Source organism: Mustelus asterias, chromosome 5, assembly GCF_964213995.1.
Source record: "Mustelus asterias chromosome 5, sMusAst1.hap1.1, whole genome shotgun sequence".
NCBI lineage: Eukaryota > Metazoa > Chordata > Chondrichthyes > Carcharhiniformes > Triakidae > Mustelus > Mustelus asterias.
The window spans coordinates 138,631,659-138,654,636 of record NC_135805.1 but is presented as its reverse complement, the minus strand read 5'-3'; the positions used below and the strand labels follow the sequence as shown (position 1 = coordinate 138,654,636).

Sequence of the window (22,978 nt, the reverse complement as noted above, 5' to 3'; positions counted from 1 at the left end):
CAGTGAAACCAATCTAAAGCCCCTCTAACCTACACTATTCCAATATCATCCATATGTTTATCCAATAACCATTTAAATGCCCTTAATGTTGACGAGTCCACTACTGCTGCAGGCAGGGCATTCCACGCCCTTACTACTCTCTGAGTAAAGAACCTACCTCTGACATCTGTCCAATATCTATCACCCCTCAATTTAAAGCTATGTCCCCTCGTGCTAGCCATCACCATCCGAGGAAAAAGACTCTCACTATCCATCCTATCTAATCCTCTGATCATCTTGTATGCCTCTATTAAGTCACCTCTTAACCTTCTTTTCCCTAACGAAAACAACCTCAAGTCCCTCAGCCTTTCCTCATAAGACCTTCCCACCATACCAGGCAACATCCTCGTAAATCTCCTCTGCACCCTTTCCAATGCTTCCACATCCTTCCTATAATGCGACGACCAGAACTGTACGCAATACTCCAAGTGCGGCCGCACCAGAGTTTTGTACAGCTGCAACATGACCTCCTGGCTCCGAAACTCAATCCCTCTACCAATAAGAGCTAACACTCCGTACCCCTTCTTAACAACCCTATCAACCTGGGTGCCAACTTTCAGGGATCTATGCACATGGACACCGAGATGTATCTGTTCATCCACACTACCAAGTATCTTACCATTAGCCCAGTACTCTGTATTCCAGTTACTCCTTCCAAAATGAATCACCTCACACTTTTCCGCATTGAACTCCATTTGCCACCTCTCAGCCCAGCACTGCAGCTTATCTCTGTCCCTCTGTAACCTGCAACAACCTTCCGCACTGTCCACAACTCCACCGACTTTAGTGTCATCCGCAAATTTACTAACCCATCCTTCTACGCCCTCATCCAGGTCATTTATAAAAATGACAAACAGCAGTGGCCCCAAAACAGATCCTTGCGGTACATCACTAGTAACTGAACTCCAAGATGAACATTTCCCATCAACCACCACCCTCTGTCTTCTTACAGCTAGCCAATTCCTGATCCAAACCGCTAAATCACCCTCAATCCCATGCGTCCATATTTTCCGCAATAGCTTACCGTGGGGAACCTTATCAAACGCTTTACTGAAATCCATATCCACCACATCAACTGCTTTACCCTCATCCACCTCTTTGGTCACCTTCTCAAAGAACTCAATAAGGTTTGTGAGGCACGACCTACCCTTCACAAAACCGTGCTGACTATCCCTAATCAAATTGCTCCTTTCTAGATGATTATAAATCCTATCTCTTATAATCCTTTCCAATACTTTGCCCACGACAGAAGTAAGGCTCACTGGTCTATAATTACCAGGGTTGTCTCTACTTCCCTTCTTGAACAAGGGGACAACATTTGCTATCCTCTAGTCTTCTGGCACTATTCCTGTAGACAATGACAACATAAAGATCAAAGCCAAAGGCTCTGCAATCTCCTCCCTAGCCTCCCAGAGAATCCTAGGATAAATCCCATCTGGCCCAGGGGACTTATCTATTTTCAAACTTTCCAGAATTGCTAACACCTCCTCCTTATTAACCTCAATCCTGTCTAGTCTAATAACCTGTATCTCAGTATTCTCCTCGACAACATTGTCTTTTTCCTGCGTGAATACTGACGAAAAATATTAATTTAGCGCCTCTCCTATCTCTTCAGACTCCACGCACAACTTCCCACTACTGTCCTTGACTGGCCCTAATCTTGCCCTAGTCATTCTTTTATTCCTGACATATCTGTAGAAAGCTTTAGGGTTTTCCTTGATCCTACCTGTCAAAGACTTCTCATGTCCCCTCCTGGCTCTTCTTAACTCTCTCTTTAGGCCCTTCCCAGCTAACTTGTAACTCTCAAGCGCCCTAACTGAGCCTTCACGTCTCATCTTTACATAAGTCTCCTTCTTCCTCTTCACAAGAGATTCAACTTCTTTAGTAAACCACAGTTCCCTCGCTCAACCACGTCCTCCCTGCCTGACAGGTACATACTTATCAAGGACACGCAGTAGCTGTTCCTTGAACAAGCTCCACATTTCAATTGTGCCCATCCCCTGCAGTTTCCTTCCCCAACCTATGCATCCTAAATCTCACCTAATCACATCATAATTTCCTTTCCCCCCGCTATAACTCTTGCCCTTCGGTATATATCTATCCCTTTCCATCGCTAAAGTAAACGTAACCAAATTGTGATCACTATCACCAAAGTACTCACCTACTCCAAATCTAACACCTGGTCTGGTTCATTACCAGTACCAAATTTAATGTGGCCTCGCCTCTTGTTGGCCTATCTAGGCCTTTGAAAGATGGCACAGTGGTTAGCACTGCTGCCTCACAGCACCAGGGACCCGGGTTCAATTCCCGGCTTGGGTCACTGTCTGTGTGGAGACTGCACATTCTCCCCATGTCTGTGTGGGTTTCCTCCGAGTGCTCCGGTTTCCACCCCCACTCCAAAGATGTGCGGGTTAGGTGGATTGGCCGTGCTAAATTGCCTCGTAGTGTCGGGGGGATTAGCAGGGTAAATACATAGGGTTATGATTAGCAGGGTAAGTGTGCGGCAGGGTTACGGGAATAGGGCCTGGAGAGGATTGTGGTCGGTACAGATTCGATGGGCTGAATGGTCTCCTTCTGCATTGTAGGGATTCTATGATCTGGCTCGATAGCAGAAAGGTGACAGCGAAACACAAAGTAACAAAACCCAGCTCCCAAATGAAGGTGCCATACAATCATAGAATGCCTATAGTGTAGATGGAGGCCATTCAGCCCATCGAGACTGCACTGACAACAATCCCAACCAGGCCCTATCCCTGTAACCCCACATATTTACCCTGCTAATCCTTCCTGACACTAAGGGGCAATTTAGCATGGCCAATCAACCTAACCCGCACAAATTTGGACTGTGGGAGGAAACCGGAGCACCCGGAGGAAACCCACGCAGACACGGGGAGAACGTGCAGACTCCACACACACACGCAGTGACCCAAAGCCAGGAATCGAACCGGGGTCCCTGGCGCTGTGAGGCAGCAATGCTAACCACTTTGCCGTCGTGTTGAAAGCTGATGGGAGCTGCTGCAAAATGCCTCCTGGCCCACTCGATGCCTCCTGTTCAATGTGTGTTTGTTTTCAGTCCCCAGTGTGACAGATGAATACAGTCCTATCCAAACACATCAATCATTAGCGATGCAAGAAAAGCTTGAGGTTATAGCACGCTTCCAGCCTTGGCTGACTGATCACACTCTCCCCTTCCGAGTAGGAAGGTGCTGGCTTCCAGCCTTAATACAAAACCCAGGCTGCGTTCCCAGTGCTGAAGGAATGCTGCACTGTTGGAGGCGTTGACTTTTGAATGAGATGTTAGATCTCTATCTCTTTTTCCTGAATTCAAAGATCCCAGATCCCATGCCATTCCCTGTAAAAGAGACACCTGGTCCTGCTCAGTCGCTGCCACTGAAACAGATAATCTACTTACTGTCTCCCTGCTGTTTGTTAAAAACTTTGATGTGAGCAAAGTAGCTGCCTTGCCGCTGAGGGTAGCAGGGCGGCACGGTTACCAGCACTGCTGCCTCACAGTGCCAGGGACCTGCGTTCGATTCCCGGCTTGGGTCACTGTCTGTGCGGAGTTTGCACATTCTAACCATGTCTGCGTGGGTTTCCTCCGGGTGCTCCGGTTTCCTCCCACAGATGTGCTGGTTAGGTGTGTTGGCCATGCTAAAATTCTCCCTTAGTGTACCCGAACAGGCGCCGGAGTGTGGCTACTGGGAGATTTTCACAGTAGCTTCATTGCAGTCTTAATGTAAGCCTACTCATGACACTAATAAATGAACTTTAAAAATCTGTGAAAAGCTGCGTGTGTGAGAATGGAATGCAGACTACATGTTAGAATGTAATCTCTCTCTCTACTAGATAAGAAACCATGGCATGTAAAATCGCAGAGTTTCAATATTACATAAAAAAGGACATTCCCACGTAAAGATGTAAGGTCAACAACAGCCACGTAATGTATAGACCATCCTGGTTGGTCAAGGAAAGTGTCCTCACTCAGGGTACTAAACATGATTGGGATGAAGGAGGGAGCCAGTGGATAACAGCCAGAATAAGGGATGTCTTGAATTTGCATTCTTCATGGCGGAGAGAGAGAGAGAGAGAGCGAGGGAGACCATCGAGAGACAAGGACAAGGACAAGGTCAGAGACATGGGGGAGAGACAGAGGGAGAGAGACAGAGGGGGAGAGACGTTAAAGACCTAAAGACAAAAGCCGTGAGAGAATCTATTTTGTGCCTTCTGTTGTCCAGATGTTGACACGGGAGTTTATTCTGCGTCAAACTGTCAATCATCACCCAGATTTGTTGACTCGGTTTTATCTGAGAAATTAATAAACCTGATTTGGCTTTTTCTCAATAAAGTCAATTTACAGCAAAGCATTGGGGCAAGTTTGTTCCTGTTGTAAAGGGGTGAAGGACCTCCAACACCGTACCCACCAGTCCCTCCCTCTGGGCCTACCATTCTGCCCTGTATAGCAGCTAAGTGCTTCTTGTTGGGTTTTGTGCAGTGAATTTCTAAGAGGAGTTTGCTGGCATCCAGAATAATATCTGCTTTATGCTCTTTGAAGCACAAGTTGTGTTTTCACCTGACCTTTACCACCTACAGAGTTGCTGGAACCCTCATGAACTATTCTGCTATTCCTTTGTGTATGTGCGTGTGTGTGGAATGAATGCTTTAGATGACTTGATTTTCGCTAAAATAAGTCAGAACCACACAATAAAAGCCCCTGTGTGTGTGTCTAGATCTTTAATGGCAGCGAATTTCATGTGTAAGTAACCCTTCGAGTGCTGAGGGGATGGCACAGTGGCACAGTGGTTAGCACCACTGACTCACGGTACCAGGGACCCGGGTTCGATTCCCGACTTGGGTCACTGTCTGTGTGGAGTCTGCACGTTCTCCCCATGTCAGCGTGGGTTTCCTCCGGGTGCTCCAGTTTCCTGCCACAGTCTGAGAGACGTGCTGGTTAGGTGCATTGGCCATGTTAAATTCTCCCTCAGTGTACCCGAACAGGCGCCGGAGTGTGGCGACTAGGGGATTTTCACAGTAACTTCATTGCAGTGTTAATGTAAGCCTGCTTGTGACACTAATAAATAAACCTCAAAACTCTAACCCAGAGAGACTTGGAAGCTCAATCATCAAGGATGTTCAGGACAGAAATCGATAGATTCTGGAGAAAATGGCATCAAGAGATATGGGGATAGTAGGGGTTGGTCCACCATGATCTATTTGAATAGGCCGAATGGCCTATACACCTGCTACTGTGTACAATGTTCTTAAGATATTTCAAAGCCAATTAATTACATTTGAAATAAATAAGTGATAATGAAGGGATAATCTGTTTTTAGTGATGTTGGTTGGGAGATAGATAGATATTGCTCAGGATATTGAGGAGAAAACTACTTCTCTTCTTCAAAGAGTGCCACCATGGGATCTGATACATCCACCTGAAAGGGGAGCCTCGACCTCAGTTTAACACCCCCTCTGAAAGGCAAACACTGGAACGCACAAACCCATAGGGGAGTATTGTCACTGGATTAGTAAGACACAGACCTAGAACAGGACCTGGGGATCCAGGTTCAAATCCCTGATTTGATTTGATTTATTATTGTCACATGTATTAGTATACAGTGAAAAATATTGTTTCTTGCATGCTATGCAGAGCATACTGTTCATAGAGAAGGAAAGGAGAGAGTGCAGAATGTAGTGTTACAGTCAAAGCTGGGGTGTAGAGAAAGATCAACTTAATGCGAAGTAAGTCCACTCAAAAGTCTGACAGCAGCAGCAAAGAAACTGTTCTTGAGTAGGTTGGTATGTGATCTCAGACTTTTGTATCTTTTTCCTGACGGGACAAGGTGGAAGAGAGAATGTCCGGGATGCGTGGGGTCCTTAATTATGCCGGCTGCTTTGCCGAGACACCAAGGCAGATGGTGAAATGTGAATTCAATAAAAGTCTAATTTATTCATTCGTGGGACATGGGTGTCGCTGGCTGGCCAGCATTTATTGCCCATCCCTAGTTGCCCTTGAGAAGGTGGTGGTGAGATGCCTTCTTGAATCGCTGCAGTCCACTGTGCTGTGGGTTGACCCACAATGCCGTTAGGGAGAGAATTCCAGGATTTTGACCCAGTGACTGTGAAGGAACGGCGATATATTCCCAAGCCAGGTGGTGAGATACATTCCCCATGTATCTGCTGCAATGCTGACCATGAAACCATTGTCGATTGTCGGAAAAACCCATCTGGTTCACTAATGCCCTTTTGGGAAGGAAATCTGCCGTCCTTACCTGGTCTGGCCTACATGTGACTCCAGAGCCACAGCAATGTGGTTGACTCTCAGATGCCCTCTTAGATTGAGGGCAGTTAGTGTTGAGCAATAACTGCTGGGCCCAGCCAGCGACATTTCATCCCATAAAATGAATAAAACGAAACACCAGTTCCAAGCTCACATTACTCTTTGAGTAGAAGATTTTCCATCTCCGTGAACAAATATCCATGAAACGTTCCGATTTTTTTTCCTCACAAGTTAAACAGTCTGATCATAACGCCTTTCTTCATTGGTCAACAAACCCAGTGGATGTGTGAATGTTTTGGAATTTAATTATCCACCGTGACCTTTACAAGTTGGAACAGCTCAAATAAATAACAAGGCCATGATTAAAATGTGGGAAGGATTTGATTGGGGTGACTACAGAGAGACTATACAGAATAAAGGGACATCACTTTACAGTTAGAGGCAGTCCCTTCAGCCATGCGATCATAGAATCATAGAATCCCTACCGTGCAGAAGGAGGCCATTCGACCCATCCAACCTGCACCGACAACAATCCCACCCAGGCCCTATCCTCACATATTTATCCTACAAATCCCCCTGACACTCAGGGGCAATTTATAGAGCCATAGAGGTTTACAGCATGCCCAATTTGTCCGTGCCGCCCTTTTTTTCAACCACTAAGCTAGTCCCAATTACCTGTGTTTGGCCCATATCCCTCTATAACCATTTGATCCATGTAATTGTCTAAATGCTTTTTAAAAGACAAAATTGTACCTGCCTCTACTACTGCCTCTGGCAGCTCGTTCCAGACACTCACCACCCTCTGTGTGAAGAAAATGCCCCTCTGGACCCTTTTGCATCTCTCCCCTCTCATCTTAAACCTATGCCCTCTAGTTTTAGACTCCCCCGCCTTTGGGAAAAGATGCTGACTTATGTATGGCCAATCCACGTAGCCTGCACATCTTTGGAGTGTGGGAGGAAACTGGAGCACCCGGAGGAAAGCCACACCCCATGCAGACACGGGGAGAACATGCAGGCTCCGCACAGACAGTGACCCAAGCCGGGAATGGAATTCAGATCCCTGGTGGTGTGAGACAGCAGTGCTAACCATTGTGCCACCATGCCGCCCTTTTCAGGAGACACTTCTTCACACAAGGGGTTTGAAAATCAGGGACTCCAGACACTCTCCTCTTTCCAAAAAGAGGTGGGTTCAATTTTAACTTCCAAAATTGAGATCAACAGATTTATGTTAGGTAACTATATCGAGAGGTATGGAGAAATCGTGTAGAATAACATAAGAACATAACATAAGAACAAGGAGCAGAAGGTGGCCATTCAGCCCCTTGCACCTCTTCCACCATTCAATACTATCATGGCTGATTTAATCTCGACCTCATCTCCACCTTCCTGCCCACTCCCCATAACCCTTCATCCCACGACTAATTAAAAACCGACTTACCTCCTTAAATTTAGCGTCCCAGCATCCATTGCACTCAGGGGTGGAGAATTCCACACATTCACAACCATTTGAGTGAAGTCATTGAACAAAGAATGAAGAAAAGTACAGCACAGGAACTGGCCCTTCAGCCCTCCATCATGATGCCCTAACTAAACTAAAAAATATTTCTGCCTATACTCGGTCCGTATCCCTCTATTCCCTCCCTAGATGGAATGCTCCTCATTTCTGTTTTAAATCTGCCACTTCTTAGCCTAAAATTATGGCCTCTCGTCTAGATTGTCTAACAAGAGAAAACATCCTCTCTACATCTACCCTGTCAACCCCCTTTAGCATCTTATATACCTCCATTAGATCCCCTCTCATTCATCTAAACTCCAGCGAGTATAGGCCTAAACTTCCCAATCTCTCTCGTAAGACAAGTCCTTCATCCCAGGAGTTGGAGTTGAGGGAAAAAAATCATCCGTGCTCTGATTGAGTGGCGGAAACTCAAGAGGCTGAATGGCCTCCTCCCGTTCCTATGGAAAACACATTTGAGGGTTTAGTTGAGCTTGTCATTGAAATTTCCCAACAGAATGGGCGGCACGGTGGCACAGTGGTTAGCACTGCTGCCTCACAGCGCCAGGGACCCAGGTTTAATTCCCGGCTTGGGTCACTGTCTGCGCGGAGTTTGCACGTTCTCCCCGTGTTTGTGTGGGTTTCCTCCGGGTGCTCCGGTTTCCTCCCACTGTCCGAAAGATGTGCAGGTTAGGTGGACTGGCCATGCTAAATTGTCCCTTGGTGTCAGGGGAGCTAAAGTAAAGTAAAGTTTATTTATTAGTCACAAGTAGGCTTACATTAACACTGCAATGAAGTTACTGTGAAATTCCCCAAGTCACCACAGTCCGGCACCTGTTTGGGTCAATGCACCTAACCAGCACGTCTTTCAGAATGTGGGAGGAAACCGGAGCACCCGGAGGAAACCCACGCAGACGCGGGGAGAACGTGCAGACTCCGCACAGACAGTGACCCACACTGGAAATCGAACCCGGGTCCCTGGCGCTATGAGGCAGCAGTGCTAACCACTGTGCCGCCCAGCTGGTGTCAACTAGCTAGGGTAAATGCATGGGGTTACGGGGCTAGAGCCTGGGTGGGACTGTGGTCGGTGCAGACTCGATGGGCCGAATGGCCTCCTTCTGCATTGTTGGGATTCTATGAAAATAAAACCGAGTATTGGCTATTGAAATAGGAATACCGAGTAAAATCTGGAAGTTTGCTGTCGATGCCAGCCTTGGAAAAGTAATAAGCAAGCGAGGGCGTATACTAGTAAACTGCAGCAGAACACGGGCAGGCTCGTGAGCTGGGCAGACAGGTGGCAGCTGCAGTTTAATAGAGAGAAGGCAGATGGCACAGGAAACGCAACATTGACTTAATGGCACAATTCCAAAGAGTGTGCAGGCACAGAGGATAGGGGAGGGGTACATGTGCATCAATATTAAAGGTGGCAGGACATATTGGGAGAACAATTGGCATAATGGATGGCATCCTGAGCTTCATAAATAGAGATATTGGGTGAGACTCTCCGATCTCCCAGCCGCGTGTTTCCCGCCAGCGGGAGGTGGTGTTGTTTGCTAACGGCAGGATTCTCTGGTCCTGCCACTGTCCATGGGAATTCCCATCGATGTCACGCCAATCCGGTGGGAAACCCGGGGGTGGGGGTGCGCTACCGGCGGGACCGGAGAATCCTGCCGACGTGAACAACCAGAGAATTCCAGCCATTGATTACAAAAGTGGGGAAGTTCTACTGAACCTTTACAAAACTCAGTTTAAGTCACAACTAAAAAATGTGGACCAAATGTTTCCTATTGTGGGGCAATCAACAAGAGGTCACAGGTACAGGGTGAGAGGCGGTAGATTTAACACTGAGATGAGGAGGAACTACTTCTCGCAGAGGGTGGTGAATTTGTGGAACTCACTGCCACATTGGGTCTGAATCATTAAATGGTTTCAAGAAGGAGATAGATATATTTCTAATAAAAAAACAAGATAATGGGACATGGGGAAGAGGTGGGGAGGTGGATTTGAGACCAGGGAGAGATCAGCCATGATCTGATTGAATGGCGGAGCAGGCTGGAAGGGCTGAATTTGCCCACTTCTGCTCCTAATTCTTATGCTCCTAATGAGAGTATTGCATCCAGTTCTGGTCACCACACTTTGAGAAGGATGCAAGGCTCCTTGAGATGGTGAAGAGGAGATTTTCCAGAGGGATTTTAGTCATAACTGGTTAGGTTGGAGAAGCTCTTCACCCAAACAGCCAGCAATGTCTCCAAACTCTTGCAAAGGCCCTGAACCCATCCCCCGCAGCCCCCCTACATTGTGCAACCTCTCCATTCCTTCTCCCCTATGTATTCTATGAACGGTATGACGGTATTCTATGAAGCACATTGGCGCAGGGTCAATAAGATTAAGGAGGTCACTTTTAACATTTAAGAAAAACTTGGACGGGTTCATGGATGAGAGGGGTATGGAGGGATATGGTCCAAGTGCAGGTCAGTGGGACTAGGCAAAAAATGGTTCGGCACAGACAAGAAGGGCCAAAAGGCCTGTTTCTGAGCTGTAATTTTCTATGGTTCTATGGAGGTAAATGCGTGGCTCAAAGATTGGTGTGGGAGGAATGGGTTTGAATTTATGGGACATTGGCACCAGTATTGGGGAAGATGGGACCTGTTCAGATGGGATGGTCTTCGTCTGAATCGTGCTGGGACCAGAGTCCTGGTGAATCGTATAACCAGGGCTGTAAATAGGACTTTAAACTAAATAGTGGGGGGGAGGGTTCAGGGGTATGGGGAATTACAAAATCAAAGGTAAAGGAGAGGGTACGAGTGAGGGTTAATGATGAGGACATTCATCCAGTAAAAGGAGTCAAGGGCTCAGGCAGAGTAAAAAAGGTGACAAACACAAGAAGGGAGGTGATCAGCGCAGTGCAAGGAGATGGTCTGGGGAAGGATAACCAGTTTGCGACAGGTAGGGACAGAGCGTGCAATCAAAAGAATGCACTAACAAATCGGGTCCATATAAAGGCTAGCATAAAGACACTTTACCTGAATGCACGTAGCATTCGAAACAAAGTGAATGACTTGATGGCACAAATCAGTACAAATGGGTATGATCTAGTGGCCATTACAGAAACGTGGTTGCAGGGTGACCAGGACTGGGAACTGAATATTGAGGGGTATCAGACATTTCGGAAGGATAGACAGGAAGGAAAAGGAGGTGGGGTAGCTCTGTTAATTAAAGATAACATCAGGGCGGTAGTGAGAGACGATATGCGCTCGAAGGAGCAGAATATGGAATCGTTGTGGGTGGAGATAAGGAATAGTAAGGGGAGAAAGTCACTGGTGGGCGTAGTCTATAGGCCCCCAAATAATAACTTTGAGGTGGGTCAGGCTATAAACAAGCAAATAATGGATGCGTGCAAAAACGGAACAGCAATAATCATGGGGGATTTTAACCTGCATATTGATTTGTTGACTCAAGTCAGCTGTCGGGATAGTTTCCTCGAACAGTATGTTACAGAACCTACGAGGGAGCGAGTTATCTTGGATCTGGTCCTGTGTAATGAGACAGATAAAATTAATGAACTTCCTGTGAGGGATCCTCTTGGAATGAGTGATCACAATATGGTTGAATTTCTAATACAAATGGAGGGTGAGAAAGTAGGGTCGCAAACCAGTGTCCTCTGCTTGAACAGAGGGGAGTACAATAGGATGAGGGCAGAATTGGCTAATGTAGACTGGGAGCGCAGACTAGTTGGTAGGACAGCTGAGCAACAGTGGCGGATTTTTAAGGAGATTTTTCTCAGTACTCAGCAAAAATATATTCCTGTAATAAAGAAGGAATGTAAGAAAAGCCGTGGATAACTAAGGAAATAAAGGAGAGTATTAAATTAAAAACCGATGCGTACACAGTGGCCAAAACTAGTGGGGAATTAGAAGATTGGGAAAGCTTTAAAAAACAACAAAGAACCACTAAGAAAGTGATAAAGAAAGGAAAGATAGATTATGAAACTAAACTAGCACAAACTATAAAAACTGATAGTAAAAGTTTTTACAAATATATAAAAAGGAAAAGAGTAGCTAAAGTAAATGTTGGACACTTAAAAGGCGAGAAGAGGGATTCAATAATGGGAAACGAGGAAATGGCCGAGGCCGTAAACAAGTTTTTTGTGTCGGCCTTCACGGTAGAGGACACAAATAGCTTACCGAAAATTGATGGTCGTGGGACTGTAGGGGGTGAGTCCTTAAAACGATTACTATTACTAAAGAGGTAGTGCTTGGTAGACTAATGGGACTAAAGGTAGACAAGTCCCCGGGCCCGGATGGAATGCATCCCAGGGTACTGAAAGAAATGGCAGAAGTAATAGCAGATGCGTTGGTTGTAATTTATCAAAATTCGCTGGACTCTGGGGAAGTGCCGGCTGATTGGAAAACAGCTAATGTGACACCACTGTTTAAAAAAGGAGGTAGACAAAAGGCGGGTAACTACAGGCCGGTTAGCGTAACGTCCGTAGTTGGGAAATTGCTGGAATCCATCATTAAAGAAGAAATAGCAGGACACCTGGAAAAAAATGGTTCGATCAAACAGACGCAGCATGGATTCATGAAGGGAAAGTCGTGTTTGACGAATTTACTGGATTTTTATGAAGATGTAATGAGTGCAGTTGACAGAGGGGAACCGGTGGATGTGGTGTATTTGGATTTCCAGAAGGCGTTCAATAAGGTGCCTCACAAAAGGTTGCTGCAGAAGATTAGGGTACACGGAGTTGGGGGTAAAGTATTAGCGTGGATTGAGGATTGACTATCTAACAGGAAGCAGAGAGTTGGAATAAATGGGTACTTTTCTGGTTGGCAGTTGGCGACTAGTGGCGTACCGCAGGGATCGATGCTGGGACCTCAACTGTTTACCATATACATAGATGATCTGGAGGAGGGGACCGAGTGTAGGGTATCAAAGTTTGCGGATGACACAAAGATGAGTGGGAAAGCAAATTGCGTGGAGGATGCGGAAAGTCTGCAGAGAGATTTGGATAGGCTAAGTGAGTGGGCGAGGATCTGGCAGATGGAGTATAAGGTTGGGTGAGGTTATCCACTTTGGAAGGAATAATAGTAAAATGGACTATTATTTAAATGGCGAAAAATTACAACATGCTACTGTGCAGAGGGACCTGGGGGTCCTTGTGCATGAATCGCAAAAACTCAGTTTGCAGGTGCAACAGGTATCAAGAAGGCAAATGGAATGTTGGCCTTTATCGCGAAGGGGATGGAGTATAAAAGCAGGGAGGTCTTCCTGCAATTGTACAAGGTACTGGTGAGGCCACATCTAGAGTACTGTGTGCAATTTTGGTCCCCTTATTTGCAAAAGGATATATTGGCCTTGGAGGGAGTACAGAGAAGGTTCACCAGGTTGATACCGGAGATGAGGGGGTTAGCTTATGAGGAGAGATTGAGTAGATTGGGCCGGTACTCATTGGAGTTTAGAAGGCTGAGGGGAGATCTTATAGAGACATATAAGATAATGAAGGGGCTAGACAGGGTAGAGGCAGAGAGATTCATTCCACTTAGAAAGGAAACAAGAACTAGAGGACACAGCCTCAAAATAAGGGAGAGTCAGTTTAGAACAGAGTTGAGGAGGAACTTCTTCTCTCAGAGGGTAGTGAATCTCTGGAATTCTCTGCCCATTGAAGTGGTGGAGGCTACCTCGTTAAATATGTTTAAGTCACAGGTAGATAGATTTCTGATCAATAAGGGAATTAAGGGTTACGGGGAGCGGGCGGGTAAGTGGAACTAAACCACTATCAGATCAGCCATGATCTTATTGAATGGCGGGGCAGGCTCGAGGGGCTAGATGGCCTACTCCTGCTCCTATTTCTTATGTTCTTATGTTCTTATGCTTTATCTGTATAGCGCACAAGAAATGATACTTTTCACCGTATCCCAGTACATGGGACAATAAGAAATCAAATCAAATCAAATCAGATAACGTATCATTTCAAGTTGTCCTCAAACAGCATCTTCACATTCTGAGGGAAATGGTCTCATTAGTCTTTTACCGGTTGTGTTTTGGGTTTTTGCTGAACTGGAGGCCTCCACTTGATGAATTGAGTGATTTTTACTCAAAGTTAGATTTGGGAATTAAGGAGTTAACCCCCAGCAGCAGTGGATCTATCAAACCTTTATCATATTGTTTGTAGTGGCTATAAGCTGTGTTTGGCCTACTAAAAGCTTCTAAAGCCTGGGATTTGAACCTTTGAATGGGAACTGTGGGCCGGGCTGTACAAACGCAGTGTTGTATTGGTCTACACACAGGCATTTAACCTTGACAAGATGTTTGTTCAGACAACTGAAACATACTTGCTCTGAAGGCAGAATAAACAGTCGCTCGTCTCATTTCGCTGTGTGGGATCTTGCTGTGCACCGAGTGACTACAATACAGCAAATTACAACAGGCAGTGCATCTTAAAAGTACTCCTTTGAGTGCAAAGTGCTTTGAGACGCAAGGAAGTGAGAGGTGCTTTATAAATGCAAATGGTCCATTCCCTCCCTTCTCCCACACTCGTTCAAGTGGGCATCCCGGGACAGAGTGAGATATTGGGAACAGAGTGGGATATTGGGGACAGAGTGGGATATTGGGGACAGAGTGGGACATTGGGGACAGAGTGGGATATTGGGGACAGAGTGAGTGAGATGCACAGTGGCAGCAGTGTCCCACCTACAAGATGCACTGCAGCCATTCGCCAAGGCTTCTTAGATAGTACTTTCCAAACCCATTTCTTCTACCACAAGGACACGGGCATCAGATGCAGGGGAACACTACCATCTGCAATTTACCCTCCAAACTACACACCATCCTGACTTGGAAATATTTCGGCCGTTCCTTCACTGAGACCGGGTCAAAATCCTGGAACTCCCTCCCTAACAGCACTGTGGTTGTACCTACAGCAAATGGACGGCAGCGGTTCACGAAGGCAGCTCGCCACCACCTTCTGGAGGGCGATTAAAAATGGGTAATAAATGCCGGCACAGCCAGCAGTGCCCATAAAACGTGAAAAAGTTTTAGAAATCCCATGCTTTCCTGATTGCGGTTCTGCATGCAAATAAAGTCTCCCACATGTGAAATAGGTTTGCTGATTTCCAATCCAGTATCAAGCTGAAAAGGTTTATTGTTAGAGCCCAGTGTGAAAATGAAATTAAATGAAGCTTTTTAATGGAGCAAAACACAGAGGACGCTGGAAACAAGAACAGAACAAGTGGCAAAATCTCAGTAAGTCTGCCAGCATCTATTAGGAGAGAAACAAGAGTTAATGTTTTGAGTGATGGACCCTTCGTTTGAACTGAAAGGAGGGAGAATGTGTTAGATGCTCTGGTGTGAGAGGGCGAGGGCGTGTTTTGCATTGAGGCAAACACGCGTATGGGAGAAAGCAGGGCTTTAAGTCAGAGGTGAAGGTTCACAGGGAGTTTTGAGGGCTGCACTGTTCCCTAATGGAAGATGAGATCCTGCTTCTATAGCTTGTCCGGGCTCCACTGGAGCATTGCAACAGGCCAAGGACGGACATGTGGACGTGAGAGCTTTTAAATGGAGATTGGTCTGGGCATTGAACATTGTCCGGTAAAGTTAGAGCGGAATAGAGGATCCTGGGATCTTGTGACAGATTAAACTTGATCGGCTTTTTAAAAGAAAATAAAGCAGAAATGGCATTGGAACTAAAGTCTGTGTGTTGCACATGCTGTCTTCAATAACTGGATGTCGAGGAAAGCAGAGAGGTCATGTTGGAGTTGTATAGAACTTTGGTGAGGCCACAGCTGGAGCACTGTGTGCAGTTCTGGTCGCCACATTATAGGGAGGACATGATTGCACTGGAGGGGGTGCAGAGGAGATTCACCAGGATGCTGCCTGGGATGGAACATTTGAGTTATAAAGAGAGATTGGATAGGCTTGGGTTGGTTTCGTTGGAGCAGAGAAGACTGAGGGGCGACCTGATCGAGGTGTACAAGATTATGAGGGACAGAGTGGATAAGGAGCAGCTGTTCCCCTTAGTTGAAGGGTCAGTTACGAGGGGACACAAGTCAAAAGTGAGGGGTGGGAGGTTTAGGGGGATTTGAGGAAAAACATTTTTACCCAGAGGGTGGTGACGGTCTGGAATGTGCTGCCTGGGAGGGTGGTAGAGGCGGGATGCCTCACATCCTTTAAAAAGTATCTGGATGAGTACTTGGCGCATCATAACATTCAGGACCATGGGCCAAGTGCTGGCAAGTGGGATTAGCTGTTTCTCACGTGTTGGTGCAGACTCGATGGCTGAGGGGCCTTTACTGCACTGTAGTATTCTGTGATACTGTGATCCTGTCTTAATTGTGTTGTCAACTCTGCCTACACATATTCCAGGAGATATCATCACATGACATAGAAACATAGAAACTAGAAGCAGGAGGAGGCCATTCAGCCCATCGAGCCTGCTCCGCCATTCATTATCATCATGGCTGATCATCAAATTCAATATCCAGATCCCCCCGCCCCCATATCCTTTGATCCCTTTAGCCCCAAGAGCTAAATTTCTTCTTGAAATCACACAATCTTTTGGCCTCAACTACATTCTGTGGTAGTGAATTCCACACATTCACCACCCTCTGGGTGAAGACATTTCTCCTCACCTCAGTTCTAAAAGGTTTACTCCTTATCCGCAAACTATGATCCCTAGTTCTGGACTCCTTCACCATCGGGAACATTCTTTCTGAATCTACCCTGTCTAACCCTGTCAGAATTTTATAAGTTTCTATGAGATCCCCTCTAATTCTTCTAAACTCCAATGAATATAATCCTAACTGGCTTAGTCTCTCCTCATATGACAGACTTGCCATCCCAGCAATCAGCCTGGTAAACCTTCGCTCTACTCCCTCTATAGCAAGGACATCCTTCCTCGGATAAAGACACCAAAACTGTACACAATACTGTACACAATCCTAACCGACATAGTCTCTCCTTATATGGCAGACCTGCCACCCCAGGAATCAGCCTGGTCTTCCTCATCTGGTGTTTGTGTCTGCTCCAACCCACAGACTCCTGCAATTGGTTGTCCAATATGTCAATCATCATGCAGCCTGCATTCCCAAGGGTGAAATGTCCCTGTCCCGCCCACCAGGGGAATCGTAATTTGGGGGGGGGGGGGGGGGGGGGCTTGGTGGTGGTGGACAATGCAAAGGTCCGTTGACCTTAGGTGGGATTTTCTGGTCCCTCGGGGTGAGTGCGGCTGGAAACTCCCGCCCCAAGGCTTCTCAATGTGGATGGATTCTGGCAGACCCCTGCCCCAGGCTTTGCCAGATTGAATCAGGGCCTGAGCAGTCGGTGAATCCACACTAATTGTTCGTGCGAGTGACATGGGATCAGCAGCAGCAGTGTGACGGGGAGAGTTATGATGGAGACTAGTCACTGCCAATACAGCCAAAACCAACCGTGTTACAATTGGATCCATCGCCTTTATTCCACTACAGATTAAACAGCACCAAGTTTTTTTTATTCATTGGTGGGACATAGGCGTCACTGGCTGGCCAGCATTTATTGTCCATTCCTAGTTGCCTGAGGGCAGTTGAGAGTCAACCACATTGCTGTGGCTCTGGAGTCACATGTAGTCCAGACCAGGTAAGGACGGCAGATTTCCTTCCCTAAAGGACATTAGTGAATCAGATGGGTTTTTACGACAATCGACAATGGTTTCATGGTCATCAGTGGATTCTTAATTTCAGATTTTTTTTTATTGAATTGAAATTCACCATCTACCATGGCGGGATTCGAACCGGGATCCCCAGAACATTAGTTGAGCTTCTGAATTAATAGTCTAACGATAATACCACAGGCCATCGCCTCCCCAATGAAGTGAAGGGAATGAAGACAAGGTAGGCAAAGGGTTAGAAAATGGCAGAAGGTTTATCCTTTCTCAGACTGGATTATAGCAACAGATTACAAAAGCGTATCACACAGGCATCTGTCGGTCTGGGATTTACGTTTTACAGTGACTGATCATTTTCCCCCCAGTGCAGTGCTACATGCTATCTTGTGCAGCATTGCATCAAGGTCTCCATGTGTGAAGCTACTCTTCACATTAAAAATGGTGAAATTGTTACTTTAGCAGTGTATCTATCAAATGTTAATCAAGGTAAATCTAAAGATTGTGTTTATTGTTCTGATGGAGCCTCATCGTGTTCTATCGTGTTATAACCCTATCCCCATTCCCAGTATAGAATGGGTTCTATAGTGTTATAACCCTATCCCCATTCTCAGTATAGAATGGGTTCTATAGTGTTATAACCCTATCCCCATTCTCAGTATAGAATGGGTTCTATAGTGTTATAACTCTATCCCCTTTCCCAGTATAGAATGGTTTCTATAGTGTTATAACCTATCCTAAATCCCTGTATAGAATGGGTTCTATATTGTTATAACCCTATCCCCATTCCCAGTATAGAATGTGGTTTATAGAATTATAACCCTATCTCCATTCCCAGAATAGAATGTGTTCTATAGTGTTATAACCCTATCCCTATTCCCAAAATATAATGGGTTGCATAGTGTTAAAACGTATCCTCATTCCCAGTATAGAATGGGTTCTATAGTGTTATAACCCTATCCTCACTCCCAGTATAGAATGGGTTCCATAGTGTTATAGCCCTTTCCTCACCGTCAGTGTAGAATGGGTTCTTTGTGTTATCACCCTATCCCCATTCCCAGTATAGAATGGGTACTTTGTGTTATAACGCTATCCTCACTCCAGTACAGAATGGGTTCTATAGTGTTATAACTTATCCTCACTCCCAGTATAGAATGGGTTCTATAGTGTTATAACGCTATTCCCATTCCCAGTATAGAATGGGTTCTATAGTGTTATAACTTATCCTCACTCCCAGTATAGAATGGGTTCTATAGTGTTATAACGCTATTCCCATTCCCAGTATAGAATGGGTTCTATAGTGTTATAACGCTATCCCCATTCCCAATATAGAATGTGTTCTATAGTGTTATAACCCTATCTTCTTTCCCAGTATAGAATGGGTTTCATAGCATTATAATCCTATCTCTATTACCAGTATAGAACGGATATAGTTTTAATCTTGCCTGTCATCCAGTGAGTCTCAATTCCAGTAAAAGATCGTTACTTATGTTATCCCTTTGCCTCATGAACAAATAAGGAACAGATTCCCGGGCTGATTATAGGCGCTGGCGACAGACCTCCATCTCCCAATATATTGTGTGTGAATGAGGTTTCCCAGAGTGCACTTTGGAATAAACAGCGTACTGTGGCGCCTGTTGTGGGCCCTCCCCTGCCATCCCTCCCCTACAGCCTGTCACATTCATAGCCGGAATTCGCACTGTTGGGAAAGTACGACAATTCGGGCTCCAATTCAGGGCTCTGGGGCCTTGACCTTGGGCTGTCTCCCACAACCTCCGCCGCCCACTCCTGGTCCCTCTCTGGTCGCTGTTTGATCCGTTTGAGTCTCACACTGTCCCGATCGCTGGCACAGAACAGGAGCACACTGACATCACGGCGGAACCTAGCATTCATCCCAAAGTAGATGGCAGGGTTGTAGAAGCTGGCAGACTTGGCGAAGAGGCTGGCGAGGATGCTGGTGAGCTTCGGGACGTGGTGACCGCTCGCTGACCACATGGAGATCACCGCATACGGTGACCAGGCGATAATGAACGCAGTGCAGATCACCATGGAAACCTGGCAATGGTGGAACAGGATGAGGTTAGAGAACAGCCGCCACAATCTGCCCTAACTAGGCACCATCCACATCAACATTCCCTCCCCATTCGCCCACAGCCAATTCAGGCTTGGGCTAAGTGGCAAGTAACATTTGACTGACAGCATTGCCAACCGCGGAGATTCCAACTGTCTCGACATGACAATCAATAGCATCGCCATCGCCGAGTCTCCCACTAACAACATCCTTGGTGTTACCATTGACCAGAAACTCAACTGGACTCACCACATAAACACAGTGGCTACAAGAGCAGGTGAGAGGCTAGGAATACTGCGGTGAGTAACTCACCTCCTGACTCCCCAAAGCCTGTCCATCATCTACAAGGCATAGTCAGGAGTGTGATGGAATACTCCCCACTTGCCTGGATGGGTGCAGCTCCAACAACACGCAAGAAGCTCAACACCATCCAGGACAAAGCAGCTCGTTTGATTGGCATCACATCCACAAACGCCCACTCTCTCCACCACCGACACTCAGTAGCAGCAGTGTGTACTATCTACAAGAATACACTGCAGCAATTCATCAAAGATCCTTAGACAGCACCTTCCAAACCCACGACCACTCTCATCTAGAAGGACAAGGGCAGCAGATACATGGGAACACCACCACCTGCAAGTTCCCCTCCAAACCACTCACCACCCTGGTTTTGAAATATATCGCCGTTCCTTCATAATCACTAGATCAAAATCATGATGTCTCCGACAGAATTGGAGGTGTGACCACACCACAGGAAGGCAGCTCACCACCAGCTCCTCAAGGGCAACCGGGGATGAGGAATAAACGCTGGCCACTTTCCAGTGTCACACTCACCCAGTGTCTCACTCACCCAGAGTCACACTCACCCAGAGTCACACTCACCCAATGTCTCACTCACCCAGAGTCACACTCACTCAGAGTCACACTCACTCAGAGTCACACTCACCCAGTGTCACACTCACTCAGAGTCACACTCACTCAGAGTCACACTCACCCAGTGTCACACTCACCCAGAGTCACACTCAACCAGAGTCACACTCACCCAATGTCACACTCACCCAGTGTCTCACTCACCCAGAGTCACACTCACTCAGAGTCACACTCACTCAGAGTCACACGCACCCAGTGTCACACTCACCCAGTGTTACACTCACCCAGTGTTACACGCACCCAGAGTCACACTCACCCAGTGTTACACTCACCCAGTGTCACACTCACCCAGTGTTACACTCACCCAGTGTTACATGCACTCAGAGTCACTCTCACCCAGAGTCACACTCACCCAGTGTCACACTCACCCAGTGCCACACTCACCCAGTGCCACACTCACCCAGTGTCACACTCACCCAGTGTCACACTCACCCAATGCCACACTCACCCAGTGTCACACTCACCCAGCGTCACACTCACCCAATGCCACACTCACCCAGTGCCACACTCATCCAGTATCACACTCACCCAGCGTCACACTCACCCAGCATCACACTCATCCAGTGTAACACTCACCCAGTGTCACACTCACCCTGCATCACACTCAGTCAGTATCACACTCACCCAGTGTCACATTCACCCAGTGTCACATTCACCCAATGCCACCCCTCCAATGCCACACTCACCCAATGCCACACTCACACGGTGTCACACTCACCCCAGGGTTACACTCACCCAGCGTCACACACGCCCAGAGTCACACTCACCCAGCATTACACTCACCCAGCATTACACTCACCCAGTGTCACACTCACCCAGTGTCACCCTCACCCAGTGTCACACTCACCCAGCATTACACTCACCCCGTGTCACACTCACCCAGTGTCACACTCACCCAGTATCACACTCACCCAGTGTCACACTCACCCAGTGTCATACACACCCAGTGTCACACTCACCCAGTGTCACACTCAACCAGTGTCACACTCAACCAGTGTCACACTTGCCTGGCATCACAATCACCCAGTGTCACACGTACCCAATGCCACACTCACCCAGTGTCACACTCACCCAGCATTACACTCACCCAGTGTCACACTCACCCAGTGTCACACTCACCCAGTGCCACACTCACCCAGTGTCACACTCAACCAGTGTCACACTCGCCTGGCATCACACTCACCCACTGTCACACTCACCCAGTGTCACATGTACCCAATGCCACAAGCACCCAGCGTCACACTCACCCAGCGTCACACTCACCCAGTGTCATCCTCACCCAGTGTCACACTCACCCAGTGTCACACTCACCCAGTGTCACACTCACCCAGCATCACTCACCCAGTGTCACACTCACCCAGTGTCATCCTCGCCCAGCGTCACATTCACCCAGAGTCACACTCACCCAGTATCACACTCACCCAGTATCACACTCACCCAGCGTCACACTCACCCAGTATCACACTCACCCAGCGTCACACTCACCCAGCGTCACACTCAACCAGTGTCACACACACCCAGTGTCACACTCACCCTGTGTCACCCTCACCCAGAGTCACACTCGCCCAGCGTCACACTCACCCAGTGTCACACTCACCCAGTGTCATCCTCGCCCAGTGCCACACTCACCCAGAGTCACACTCACCCAGTGTCACACTCACCCAGTGTCATCCTCGCCCAGCATCACACTCACCCAGAGTCACACTCACCCAGAGTCACACTCACCCAGTGTCACACTCACCCAGAGTCACACACACCCAGTGTCACACTCACCCTGTGTCACACTCACCCAGCGTCACACTCACCCAGCGACACACTCACCCAGTGTCACACTCACCCAGTGTCACACTCACCCAGAGTCACACTCACCCTGTGTCACACTCACCCAGCCTCACACTCACCCAGCATCACACTCAGGCAGCATCACATTCACCCAGCCTCACACTCACCCAGCGTCACACTCAGTCAGCATCACACTCACCCAGCGTCACACACACCCAGTGTCACACTCACCCAGCGTCACACACACCCAGCATCACACTCAGTCAGTGTCACACACACCCAGTGTCACACTCACGCAGTATCACACTCAGTCAGTGTCACACACACCCAGTGTCACATGCACCCAGTGTCACACTCACCCAGTGCCACACTCACCCGGAGTCACACTCACCCAGCGCCACACTCACCCATAGTCACACTCACCCAGAGTCACACTCACCCAGTGTCACACTCACCAGAGTCCCGCTCACCGAGAGTCACCCTCACCCATATTCACACTCACCAGAGTCACATTCACCCAGTACCACACTCACCCAGAGTCACACTCACCCAGTGCCACACTCACCCAGAGTCATACTCACCCAGAGTCACACTCACGCAGTGTCACGCGCACCCAGTGTCACACTCACCCAGTGTCACACTCACCCAGTGTCACACTCACCCAGTGTCACACTCAACCAGTGTCACACTCAACCAGTGTCACACTTGCCTGGCATCACAATCACCCAGTGTCACACGTACCCAATGCCACAC

General features: G+C 47.3%; 1 protein-coding gene across 1 annotated transcript in view; it reads right to left on the bottom strand.

The window, feature by feature from the left end:
* Positions 1-18,752: 18,752 nt before the first annotated feature.
* Positions 18,753-22,978, bottom strand: part of opn6a (opsin 6, group member a) — a 71,077-nt gene continuing 66,851 nt past the window's right edge. Inside the window, exon 6 of the mRNA XM_078213771.1 lies at positions 18,753-19,497. Coding sequence (XP_078069897.1) covers positions 19,108-19,497 — 390 coding nt within the window. The 3' untranslated portion in view covers positions 18,753-19,107. The remainder of the gene's footprint in view (positions 19,498-22,978) is intronic.